Source organism: Mercenaria mercenaria, chromosome 6 (assembly GCF_021730395.1).
Source record: "Mercenaria mercenaria strain notata chromosome 6, MADL_Memer_1, whole genome shotgun sequence".
NCBI lineage: Eukaryota > Metazoa > Mollusca > Bivalvia > Venerida > Veneridae > Mercenaria > Mercenaria mercenaria.
The window spans coordinates 3967707-3980757 of NC_069366.1; the positions used below are offsets into that span (position 1 = coordinate 3967707).

Genomic DNA, 13051 nt, shown 5'->3' on the forward strand with positions numbered 1-13051 from the left:
ATTTATCTAAAGCTTTTTGAAAGATAGAGACATCCATAATTAATGCAATTTTCCATTGTGATTTTGTGGTAGTAACTTCATTAATTTTTTCAAAAATAACATTTTCGTGTACTTCTAAAGTACTTATAATGCCAATTAGGCAAAGCAAAATAACACACCTCATGGCTGTGTGTCTGAAAATATGACAAAATACACTTTTATAAATAGACTGTCTTTAAAACAGCATTTCTATCCTGATCGAAACAGAATAAAATAAAAAACAAAACAATCTTTGCATTAATTTACAAGGCACTGGCATAACGTATCAAAGTAATATATATATACACACACAAGACAGATAATATTATCTTTACACAAAATTTGAAGCCTTTATGGGGTTAATCAACGTCATAATATAGCGCTAACTGAATCGGGGTAATGTATTCATCTTGTATCAATACTAAGAGTCGTAGCTAATAAAGCTTGTTTCAGAAATAGCTAAAATATCTTTTGCATTAAGCTTTGCATAAGATTATTGTTGCTTTCTAAAATCAGTTGTAAGCATTTCTGCTTTTCTTGTTCTTGAGTAACAGTCGTCGGGGCGACTTCATTCGTATTCTCACTAGTTCTTTGTTCAGGTACAGGAGCCGTGCTACATAAGTTAACAGGCTCTACTGTCTTAATCATATCAATTTTCATATCACTTTGATTTTCTATTTCTGACTCATTTGACAAGGGTTCTGTTCCCATGTCGTCTGTCTCCATGGACTGAGAAGACTGGAAATCAGCCGATTCAGAATGGGACAACTCGTTAAGGTAATCTAGATGTGCAGATTGATCTTCTACACTATTTGGTGAAGGAACAACTTTAGTAGAGTGTGTTGCTTGTTCATTCTCAGAATAACTTTCAGACTCAACTTGGTCTTTGCTCTGGCTTCTTAAATGCTTTCTTAATTGTGCTAATGGAATGTTCTCTTCGGCTGAAGAGTCTTCTCTCTGAAGTTTGACTCTGTTTGCCTGATCATGTACCTTAACAGCTTTATTTGTGATTTCAGCATCAGATTCATCGTAACTGCTTGACGAATCATCTGGTGGCACTACAAAGTTCGCCCTTCTCTTTGGGTAACCTTGGGGAGCTTTTCGCTCTGGCCATTCTTCTATGTTGGCATGCCTTATCTGATCGGCATGAACCTGGAGGACACGATTATCAAGCTGGCTTTTAATCAGGTATGTTACTGGACCTTTTTGTTCTATTATTCTGAAGTGTGATTTCCAACGGTCTTCAAGTTTGTTTTTTCTTTGATAATTCTTATAATAGACTGCATCATTGACCTCAAACTTGATGTCCTTAGCCTTCTTATCTATCTGTGCCTTATGTTTCCTCTTTGACCTCTTTAAATGTTTATAAGCTAGGAGGAATGACTTATGCTGTTCTTGAAGAACAATCTTATGATAGTCCTCGCCATGATATTTTGCCCTAGGCTTTAACAGATTATCAATGGGTAGGATAGGATCTCGGTTATAGACTAGATAGAACGGCGTAAATTTTGAGCTTGAGGACACATTGTGTCTTATGCCTGCTAAAGACATATTTAAGTGGGCATCCCATTCACGAGTATTGCCTTGAATTCTCTTAGCTAATATGTCATGTAGGACTCTGTGCAATCTTTCTTGTTTAGCATTGCTTTCAGGATGATATGCAGTACAAGATACATTGTCTATATTTAATTCTTTCAGGGTTTCTGTAAAGGCTGAGCTTGTAAACTCCGACCCTCGGTCATGGATAATCTGAAGAGGACACCCATACCTAGGATAAATTTCATTCAAAAGTAAGTCTATTATAGTATTTGTACTTTTGTCAGGGGTTGCAAAAGCTTCAGGAAAGCCACTGAACATATCAACGAAACAAACAATGTAGCGATTTCCACTAAGTGTTTTCTCATAAGGACCACATACATCTATTGATACAATTGACCATGGAAATGGGGCAATATTTGTTTCTCGCAGAGGGGCCTTGACCTTTGTCAGGTTCCTTGTTTGACATTCAACACAAGTAGATACATATGCGTATAGATCCTTAAACATGTTTGGCCAAAAATACTTTGTTTTGATAGTTGCAAACATTCTCTGAGTTCCCGGATGTGAATCTTTATGATATTCATTTATGACTAATGCTTTCAAATGACTTGGAACGTACAGTCTTAACAAGGGCTCTTCATCTGGATTTGAAATGTAGTACAAGACTTGACCAACTTCTAAAAACTTTTTGCATTCGGACTTCTTCGGATCACCATGCTTAAGTTGCATTTTAATCTGTACAATTGCTGGGTCTTTATCTTGCTCAAGTTTCATATCTAATTCTGCGAATTCTGCAACAGGTTCTACGAAAGAATCCTGCTTTTCATATTCCTTATTGGCCACTTGTTTTGGGTCAATATCATTAGAATTAATGACATTAATACTTTTGTTTGTATCTATATTTTTGCTAGCAAGTTTGTATGTATTATTGTGTATTTCGGGTTCGAACTCTGCCTCAGACTCAGTTTGTATACTTGCAGATTCTGGCGGTCTAGAGAAGAAATCAGCGATGATGTTGTCTTTGCCTGGAAGATATTTGATTTTACAGTTGTAACCGCTTATAGACAATGCCCATAATTGAATTTTCTTGTTATTCATTTGTGAATGTAATAAAGTGACCAGTGGGCGGTGATCTGTAAATATTGTGAATTCTGCATCCCTTAAATACATGTCCATCTTTTGTAAGGCGTAGAAGACAGAAAAGCTTTCCTTTTCTATTACTGACCATTTCCTTTGAGATTCACTAAGCTTATGAGATAAGAAAAATATAGGTCTTTCTTTATTTTCATCAGATTCTTTTGAGTCACAACTCTGAGTTAAGCACGCGGCAATATGATGATCACTAGCGTCGGTATACAAATTATAAGGTTTGTTTATGTCAGGGTAGGCTAATAAGGGAATAGCAGTTAACCGTTCTTTGATAGTATCAAAGCTCTTTTGACATTCTTCTGACCAAATAAAGGGTACTTTTTTTCTTGTTAAATTTTATGAGAGGCTCAGCTATCTCTGAGAACGAATTAATGTACCTTCTGTAAAACGAACTCATTCCTAAAGCTCTACGCACATCTCTAACACATTTTGGAACCGGAAGTGACCTAATTGCTTTAACTTTATCAGTGTTTGGTCTGATACCATCTTCACTTATGACAAAACCTAAGTATTCAGTTTTTGGCTGCATGAACTGACATTTTTTCAACTTAAGTTTAAGTTTATGCTCCCTTAACCTTTGAAATATAATGTCTAAGTGGCGTTTATGTTCTTCTAATGTTTTACTAAAGACGAGACAGTCGTCCAAGTACGCGACGGCAAAATCTAAACCCTCTAAGACTTTAGACATTAGTTCCTGGAACACCCCCGGGGCATTAACTAATCCGAAGCACATTACGTTAAATTCGAATAGACCTCTGAAGGTGGTAAATGCAGTTTTTTCTTTATCTTTTTCATCAATTGGTATTTGCCAAAATCCGGAGCGACAATCTAGGGTGGTAAAGTACTTAGCTTCGCCTAATAGGGCCAATATATCATCGATATGAGGGAGGGGATAGGCTGTTTGTTTAATCTTTTCATTGATACGCCTAAAATCCACACAGAAACGACGACTATTGTCGTTTTTCTTTTTAACCAGTACAACAGGACTTGCATAAGGGCTATGAGACGGTCGTATTATGTTAGCACGCAACATTTCATCAATGGCATCGCTCATGACCTTTCTATCATTTAATGGAACTCTATAAGGCCTTTGTTTTATTGGTTCATGCTCATAAGTGGGAATTTTCATGGTAACTGTATCTGTCTGTGACAGTTCTGAATCATTATTTGCAAAAACATCTCTATGGTCTTTAACTAATTTTTCCACATAGGAAATGTGCTCTTTTGGTGCTATTATCTCGTTGGTATCAATGGGCGAATATTCTGTATTTTTATCTTTTGACAGTTTTTGAGCAGTAGTTACTGCAGCTATGCACTTTTCGTCAATTTGTTCTACCTTTGCAACAGCACAACCTTTTCTTAACCTAATTGTCCTATTTGTAGAATTAACTATCATGACAGGAAATGTTCGATGCCTTTGTAATTTTATAACAGCATTTGCTACCATAAGGCCAGGTTCAGTACTTAAATACCCTGTTTCAACACTCCTCAACTCGTATGTTTTAAAATTTTTAAGCTTATTTCTCCTTTGTAAGTAACCATTACATATCTGAGTAGTTTGTGGTTTAATTATGACATCCTCCTTTAATCTAGCAACTGAGGCAATGTGAATATCTTCCTGTAATGAAACATAAGTATTTCGTACCCTCAGGCATCCAAGGTCAAAATATATCCGTACGCCATTTTGAGTTAACCAGTCACGTCCTAAAATTGCTTTTCTGTTCATATTTGAAACTACATAAAACTTATGTTCCATTCGTGTTCCCCCTATTTTGAATTTTAAATTAACATAACCTTCAACATTTAGCGAATCTCCATTTACAGACTGTAAAGAAATTCTATGATTTTTGTATAAGATAGGCCTTTGATTTAACTGATTATATGTTGTACGACTTATGAGCGAAACTTCCGCTCCTGAATCAACTAATGTCATAATTTTTATTCTACCTATTTTTACTGTACAAGAATTTGTATTTCCAGCTAGCGCTATAAAAAATGTTGATAACCCGTTGTTCTATCATTGGCTTCTTTATGACAGGAACGTTCTAGTTTAAAGGCCTAAAATTGTTTGTCCTGTATCTTGGTGCACTCCTACATTCGTTTTTAAAATGTCCTAATTTACCACAATTCCAACAATCAATTTGCTGTTTCCAATCATTATTTATTTGTGGCCTGTTTTGTTGATATTTTTGTGCATTAATTGTTGTTTTGTTTTCTAAGGCTACTGCATGAATTTGTTTTTGTCTTGTGCTACATTCCCCGATATTATGACCTAATCTTCAACAAAACTGACATTGTTTCTTTGGTCTAACATGTCCTACTTCCATTGGAACATGGCCATCTGAATTATGAGAACTGCAACTTGAATTTCCAAACCTTAGATTAAATCGAGTTCTTAAATTTTGCTCATTTGTGGCCGAATTTATGGCAGCCTGTAAAGTGTTCGGGTTGTCCCGCATAACTTTCATTTTAAGGAAATTTTCGGATAATCCGTCTACGAAATGACCAATAAGTTGCCTTTCTATGACTTCCAAATTTGCTTGATCCCGATTATGACCTTCAAAAGCATCTTCTGCTAATGCCATTAATCTTTCTACATAAGCATGGACATTTTCGCCAGGCTTTTGTTTAACGTTTCGTAATAAATAGGAAGCATGCTGAGCATCATGAATTACAGAGAACCTAGTTGAAATAGCAGTTTTAAGTGCTTCCCAAGTACATCCGCGATTGTCATTTAAAAACCTATATATAAAATCTGATACAGGCCCTGCGGCTGTTTGATAACATACCATTTTCTTTCGTTCATCATTTAACCCAGTAAGAAGAGCATATTTTTCTATAGATTTTATCCAAGACCTATATTCTTTAGAATTCCCATCAAATTTTGGTACAACTTGACCTACACCCTGAGTCCCTACTGCGGTGGAAACATTTTTTAATTCAGTAGCCAAATCTTGAAAAACTTGCTGAATTTCAGCATCTGCCATTTTGTTAAATTTTGACTAGCAAGCAAAATAAATGTACTATTCACTAACCTTTCTTCGTCGTGCCGTATAGTGGTGTTTCTTCGTTGATGTGGCCGGGCAATCTCCAAGGTTTTCGAATCCTGGTCACGGCACCAAAACAGAATTGTAGTGTAACGCAACAACAATTCTTTTAAAGTTTCAATATAAATTTATTTTCACAAGTGATCAAAAGTTCATTAAAATACCAATATAACCGTGTAATAAACTGACAGAGTACTTTTTGTAATAGATGACCTTAGCCTATATCTAGCTATTTCTCCGTCCCTAACCTAACTCTAACTGATTTTAATCTCAATATATACGTTTATAAAGAGGAGAAATGCTAGACAGGCCTGTGCAATATTACCTTAATATCTCGTAAACTTCCGAGGTAGTCTAGTATATTTTAGGTCCTTTTCCGTAAATAAATCGAATAATAAACAGATAAGACCCTGTGGCATTTGATTCAATGACATGTTTGACAAGTACACTCGGTCCTTTTAAGAATTTTAACCTAATAATTCTACTTGAAAATATTGAAAGAAATTAAATTATTTTATATCCCGAAAACCTATTTTTATAACTAGAATTTAAAACTAATAAACTAAAGAAGTTAAACTATTTATGTCCCGAAAACCTATATTATAATTATAGAAAAACCCTATTACGCTATACCCTCTCTAAGGCCTTGTCCTTTGACCTACTGACCCTAAAATAATAGAGGTCATCCTCTGACCACATGTGATCATCCTATACAGTTTGACCATTCTGAGTTCAAGCAATCCCCAGTTATTGACTGGAAATCAAATGGTGTACCGGCAGACGGTCAGACCGACCAAACGACCGACAGACAAACCAACCGACAATGAGCAAAACAATATATCATATCCCCTCTTCGTCGAAGGGGGCCATAATTAAAGTTATTGATAACAATTTTGTAGTTTTATGTTCATGACTCAGTCATCATATTATCTATTAGGTCTTATGATGTATGAATGCATGAAAGTAATGTATAAATCATGCTGTCTCTTATGCATGTTTTTTAAAGTTTTAATACTATATTATTTTATCGTGCTGTATATATAAAGATACATAAACTATTTGAAATTACTTGACTTAAAAAGAATATTAAACAGTTTCGATATATCTTATTTCAAATTGTACATTTGGATACCATCAGGAGTGTTATGAGACACTATGAACTTGGTCTTACTGTTATCAAAGCTAACACAAAGTCCATGGCCAGGAAGCTTTATTTCACGTAGGAGGTTCCCATTTCTATCAATCTGATGTATCTCTCCATCACTCGGTATATAAATGTTTCCTTTGGCATCGATGTCTGGTTGCCAAGGACACTGTAAATTTTGATGACTGTATTCGAAAATTAATGTACCATCTAAGTTCACAGCCACCACTTTATTCAGACCATAGCTAGATATGTACAGCACGTTAGTGTCTGTATCAAAACAAAGACCGTACACATTATTCACAACATTACACATTTCGGATGCTAATGGGACAGAGCCAGTTTTAGTACCATCAAGCTCGAACACATCAATAGTCCCAGACATGGAAAGACCTATAATTTGGCGTTGTAATTTGTTAAACGATATATCCCAGATACCACTGTCGGTTTTGAACGTATTCACCGTTTCAAATATCCCTTCACTGATCTTCATTAGCTCAATAGTGTTGTTACGTGGGTAACAAACAGCGAATCTTGAATCATCTACTTTTTTCAAAGACCATGGTTCTGAGGACACGTTTTCTGTTTTCTTGTATTTAAGTGATTCTTTATCTATATCAAACAGCTGAAGCTGATTCATCTCTTGCAAACCAACGACAACAAAATTGTCAATCCACAGGCATGCACATGCATAACCTGATGAAAATGTCAATTTTATCTCGCTAATTAATACTGGCTCTCCGGTTAGAGTGACATCGCACATTTCTGTACTTGAGAGTACTCCAGCACTAGATGTTAGCTCTTCGATATGAGAACAGGAAGCAATGGTTTTCATCAAGTCTTGTTGAGAAATGTCATCTACTAAAGTAAGACTTTTCACGCTCGAGTCAATTCGAAGATTTTGAAGCGTGTCTTCCTGTCGTTTAAGTTCTGTTTTCAATTTCCTCTCAATCAGGAACAAATGAATCTTTTCTCCATTGTTACGGGCAGTACGAAGGTTGTCACGTGACTGGTTAACCTCAGTTTTCAACATTTCAATGTTTTCAAGTTGTGTTTTACTTTTCTTCATTATGTTGGCGCTTCTAACGTCAGGATCCTGTAAAATAGTTTGCTCCATTTTACAGAAGGCGCCATTAATTTTCTTTTTAAGCGCTGTAAGCTTTTCTCTAATTTGAATCTTTGAAGCTTTTACTGTAGACTGGTGCTTTGTTTCATATTCTGTGAGCTTTTTGGAACCATCCAAAATTTCACCCAGTCTAGAATCTATATCCTGGTCTGAAATTTCTAACTTGGATAGTTCGTCTGCTACAGAAATGATATCGTCACACTTCCGGTGTCTTACTATCGCACACTCATTACAACATAACTGGTCATGGTCCTTGCAGATGTATCGAACCTCCTCTGCCTGATGCTCCGGACACTTGGTGAGTGACTTCAAGAAATCAAATTGAGCAACATCTGATTCTCCGTCGCCAAGGTTATAAAAGTTATGATTTGACAGACTTTTGATTTTCTTATGTAGTTTCGCACAGTCTTCGCATGTTTTCTCGGAGCACTCATAACAATAACGACTTGCCGGTACTTTTATTTCTTCCCGAGAACATGGTTCACAATTAATTTCCTTGTCCGTCATTTTTGTTTTCTTGCTGGTCAAAATCGAAACTAGGATAAAGTTAACAGGTAAGCTCTCCACCCACTTGTCGGCATTATTATCAATTGTTTGATTTCACATTTCGTGTCTGTCCTACATAAAGGACAGCAAATCTCACATTTACTACCGATCACCTTTTCAGCATAATTAACTAAACACAGACGACAAAATGAATGTAAACAAGGTAACGTCCGTGGATTAACCACAGGAGTCTGAAATTCTATCAATAAGACCATAGAAGTCTGTCTTTACATAAAATACCCCCTATATATATAAAATAAACACCAGGTGTTTATTTTATATATATAGGGGGTATTTTTTGTAAAGACAAACTTCTATGGTCTTATTGATAGAATTTCAGACTCCTGTGGATTAACGTACACTTCTAAACAAATAGAACAACATAAATTTTCTTTTTTTTTTTAATATCAGGTATTCAACGATCTATAAACTGATAACCTCGCTCCATCAATACAGACAACTTTATTGATTTAGTTTAAGGTGATACCGAAAACAAAAACATAATCTGGGATGACCTAATAAACATGTAATTACCGAATATACATCTGGGTGCATGTCACTCTCTTCTATATACATATATGTATTCAGAAATATGCTATAAAAAGATCTAAGAAAATCAAAAACGCATGGTAATATATTTTACACTACCAAACTACAATATGAGACCAATGTTTATAGATTATTCTAACATGGCTCGACTTGATTTCCAGTTAAACAAAGAAGAAAACCAAGCTCTATATATTCTGCGATAAACAACGGTTGACGTGCGGACCGGTAAGAGAGCATTATGACGTCAATTATTACGTCATATTGCCGCATGACGTTCGATACATTACTCCTCGCGTAAACGAAGTCCAGTATAATATCTATTAAAATATATCAATGAGCATGTCAGAATGAAAACAATCAAGGCCTTCTTGTTACTTATCGTCTAATTTACCACGGTTCATCGTTCAGATGCTTCAGTATTTAACCACTCGGGCTAACGCCCTCGTGGTTCAATTCCTAAGCATCGGAACTCTGAACCGTGGTAAATCAGACGATAAACAACTCGAAGGCCTTGATTATTTGCTAATTTGAAAACGTTTCCCTCGAAAACTGTGTAACTTGACCAGGGGTCGAACGTGTTTGGGTCCGTTGAAATTTTAAGCGAGAGCTAAAGGTTAGTTAAGACAAAACGGCTGACATCAGTACGTAAACAAGATACAAGGTCAGTATTTTTTTTTAAATTATGTTATTTCAACATTATTGCGGTTATTTAAACTATGCATCGAGTGGACAAATGTTTAAGCTGTGTAATGCCGTTTCTACAAGGAAGAACTACATGTATGTCGTATATAAAAAGTTATTGAGTGTAAACTGACAACATTCGCTTTCTCGCCATCGAATTGTTTATCAAAAAATCCATCAATTTGGATCTATTTTGGCCAGGTAATCTTTGCTTTTTATATTTTACATCATGTTATATTTAACTGGAAGCGTGTGACCATATTTTATTAGTCATGTATGCATTAAGCAGCCGCATCGCCAAAAGATGTGGCGTACGAATGCAAAAACCTTGGTTAAACTTAATGTACGCTCAAAATGGTTGGATTTAGATTAATTGTGTACATATATTTTGCACTACCGGGGTTATTTTACGTATTGAGAATATATATTTGATGAGATTCAGGGGATTTCAAAACATATATTGGAAGTTGAATGTCAGCTTCAATTATGTTCCTTTGTTACATGTATTCCATTCTGTTTTGGTGTTGCCTTTTACTTTATTTGTAATCTATTTTGTATGTTTTTTGGGGTTTTTTTCAGTTCAAATATGCCACGTTACAAGAAAAAGTCTAGACTCACGCTATACTTGAAAGGTCAACGGAAACGAAAGGATTTATCATCTTCACCTTCAAAAACTTCTCCATTTAATTAAACCAACAAAACGTCCATGCCACTTCATCTACAATACATCACGTCGACGTCGTTTAAAGTATAGGAAACGTTGGTTAAATTGACTTGTTTTTAATAGCTGAAGAAAGATTTTTTTGTTCGGCAGGAAAAAAAATTCAGTATGAAAAGATACTCGTGTAATATCCTCTATATAATCAAACGTAATGCAGAAATTGTATATTGTTAAAAAAAAACTGTCACTTTTTTAATGTGAGTGCACACTTATCCTTTGTTTTGCTATATAGATTTTAGTGTCTACTATTTTAAACCTAAATCATTACACCGTTAATACATATAAACTACATAAACATTATGTAGTGATTTTCCATATTTTCAGATATGTAATTTGAGTCTAGTATACCTTTAAAGGTAGATAATAATATTTCCAAAACCAACCGTCCTTTTAGGAAAAATTTGAAACCAAATACAAATGACAAAACGATTAAGGCCTTAAAATTACATACGAATTGATAACATTAAATCTGCCAACAACTTTTACCATTTGTATTATCAATTTTAAGGCAAGCAAGTAATCATATAAATTAAAATTCCAAAATGCACACCACCAAAAAAAACCCAAACATTTTTGTTTGAAAAGCCCGCAGAGTGTGTGGACATAAAATATACAGAATAGATATGATTGCAGTCTGATTAGTATATAATTATATAAATATATGCAACAGTTTGGCGGGCTGATAACCTAACCAGTGTTCCGGGATTCTGTACTTCCTTTTCTTTGCACGTAACTGTTAACATCTCCGCATGGATCAGAGGTGGAGGACGAATGAGTTCAGACACCACGTCTTTTCTATCATATATATATATATAAAACTAAGCTTTTTCTTGAGCTAGATATAAAATTTAGTGTTTTTTTTTTTAATTCTGCGTCAGTATTTCAAACGGTAAACGATATTACCAGATATATGTTGAAATGTAAATTATTTGGTTGTTATTCCTACAGCTTATTCACACTTTATTTGCCTCAACAAACCATATTTTAGGCGTACAGTTATGTGGAACCAATAAACGTACTTACACTTTGTGAATGCGTTTTCTGGATATAATGCACAAGTGAGTGTCACATTTTTGTAATTCATTTTGTCATATAGCTTGTTTGCAGCATTTCTTCACTAAATCATAATCCCTATGTGTCATTTAACGGTAATATTTCATGATTTCAGATGGCGAGTCCACGTGTTGTTTACAAAATAACAACTTATGCATTCAATAACTTTTTTAACTCGCTTCATCGCGCGTTGTTATAACTTGTAACATACTCTCCAATGTAGTCGTCACACGATGTGCGGACGACTTTATTCTTTAAATTAGCAGACTTGAGATAAAATAGGTAAAATGTGTACTTACCTACTTTCACTTTCGCCTATATCCGCCATTTTGTCTTAACTAACCTTTTGCTCTCGCTTAAAATTTCATCGGATCCAAACACGTTCGACCCCCTGTGGACCAGATTACTGATTAGCATTAGTATCCAGGCCCGGATCATGAAACATTTGACTGGGGGCACCAGTCTAGAAGGAAGATGTCACTGCCGAGGCGTATAGCGATGAGAGCGGGCAGGAACGGGATGGGGGCTCTGGCCACTTTAGGGGTGGCCTCACTTGGAAATTTTTAATACAGGTATGAAATGGTGGCCTCTGGGATATTTACTGGTGGGAGTGCTCCCCTCATTTTAGGGGGGTAAGGGGGCTCTCCCCCTGGAAAATTTTGAAATACATGTATGAAATGGTGGCCTCTGGTGTGTTTCTGGGTCTAAATTTTGAGAAAATACTATTCCTTTGTCAAGATAGTTGGGTGCATCTTTGATGAGTATAGGTCACTTCTAAGCTAACTGTGTGTTTGTGGGGGGGGGGGGGGGGGGGGGGGGACAGCCCCCCCCCCCCCCCCCCCCCCCCCCCCCCCCCCCTCGGCCCGGGCCTGGTATAGTGCCAGGCCGGGTATCTTTAACAACAACACACATATGCATGTTTCGATTTAAATTCATAAACAGCCCATTTCTGCGCATAAAAAATATTAAACTGAAAATCTGCATTTATAATGAGCAATGACGTAGGTCATATACAAACTTCGAAACCTAGAGAGCAAGTCGGCAATGGGGGCAAGAGTTGATAATTTGGCATCAAATTTAATTATTAGTATGCAAAAGTCTCCTTTGAACAACCCGTGTCATTCGATTCAGCGGTATCATCCAGCGGTAGAAACGCTGGTGGAAAATGGTGCATTATTTTAAGAAATGTTCAAAGAAAAGATCAATTTTGATACATATTCTAAGTCAAAAAAGAGAAAAAATTGTCAAAAAAAAAGAAAAAAAGAAAAGGGAGATAAAAGAACAAAAAGTCAGAGTTATAAATCCTGGTATTCGAATGTGTCTTGCGATCTTACAAACACACATATAAGTTTCAGCATGTGTGTTCGTAGGATCGTAAGACACATTCTCCCTTTTCACTTGGAAAATTTGCCAAAATTGAGAAAATTCTTTCAATATTCCCGAAACCTATTCATACATTTAATTGAAATTTCACACGA

At 35.8% G+C, this 13051-nt stretch overlaps 1 protein-coding gene and 1 long non-coding RNA gene across 2 annotated transcripts; one reads left to right on the top strand and one right to left on the bottom strand.

Annotated features, from left to right (window-relative positions):
- The first annotated feature begins 1608 nt into the window (after positions 1-1608).
- Positions 1609-2689, top strand: LOC128557958 (uncharacterized). Its single transcript, XR_008371517.1, has 2 exons — positions 1609-1808; positions 2538-2689. It is a non-coding gene; the product is annotated as an uncharacterized LOC128557958 (long non-coding RNA).
- A 4170-nt stretch (positions 2690-6859) lies between these two features.
- Positions 6860-8530, bottom strand: LOC128557931 (uncharacterized). The gene has a single exon (XM_053546600.1). It carries the CDS (start codon positions 8528-8530, stop codon positions 6860-6862), a length of 1671 nt encoding a protein of 556 aa, XP_053402575.1.
- Between the last annotated feature and the right edge of the window lie 4521 nt (positions 8531-13051).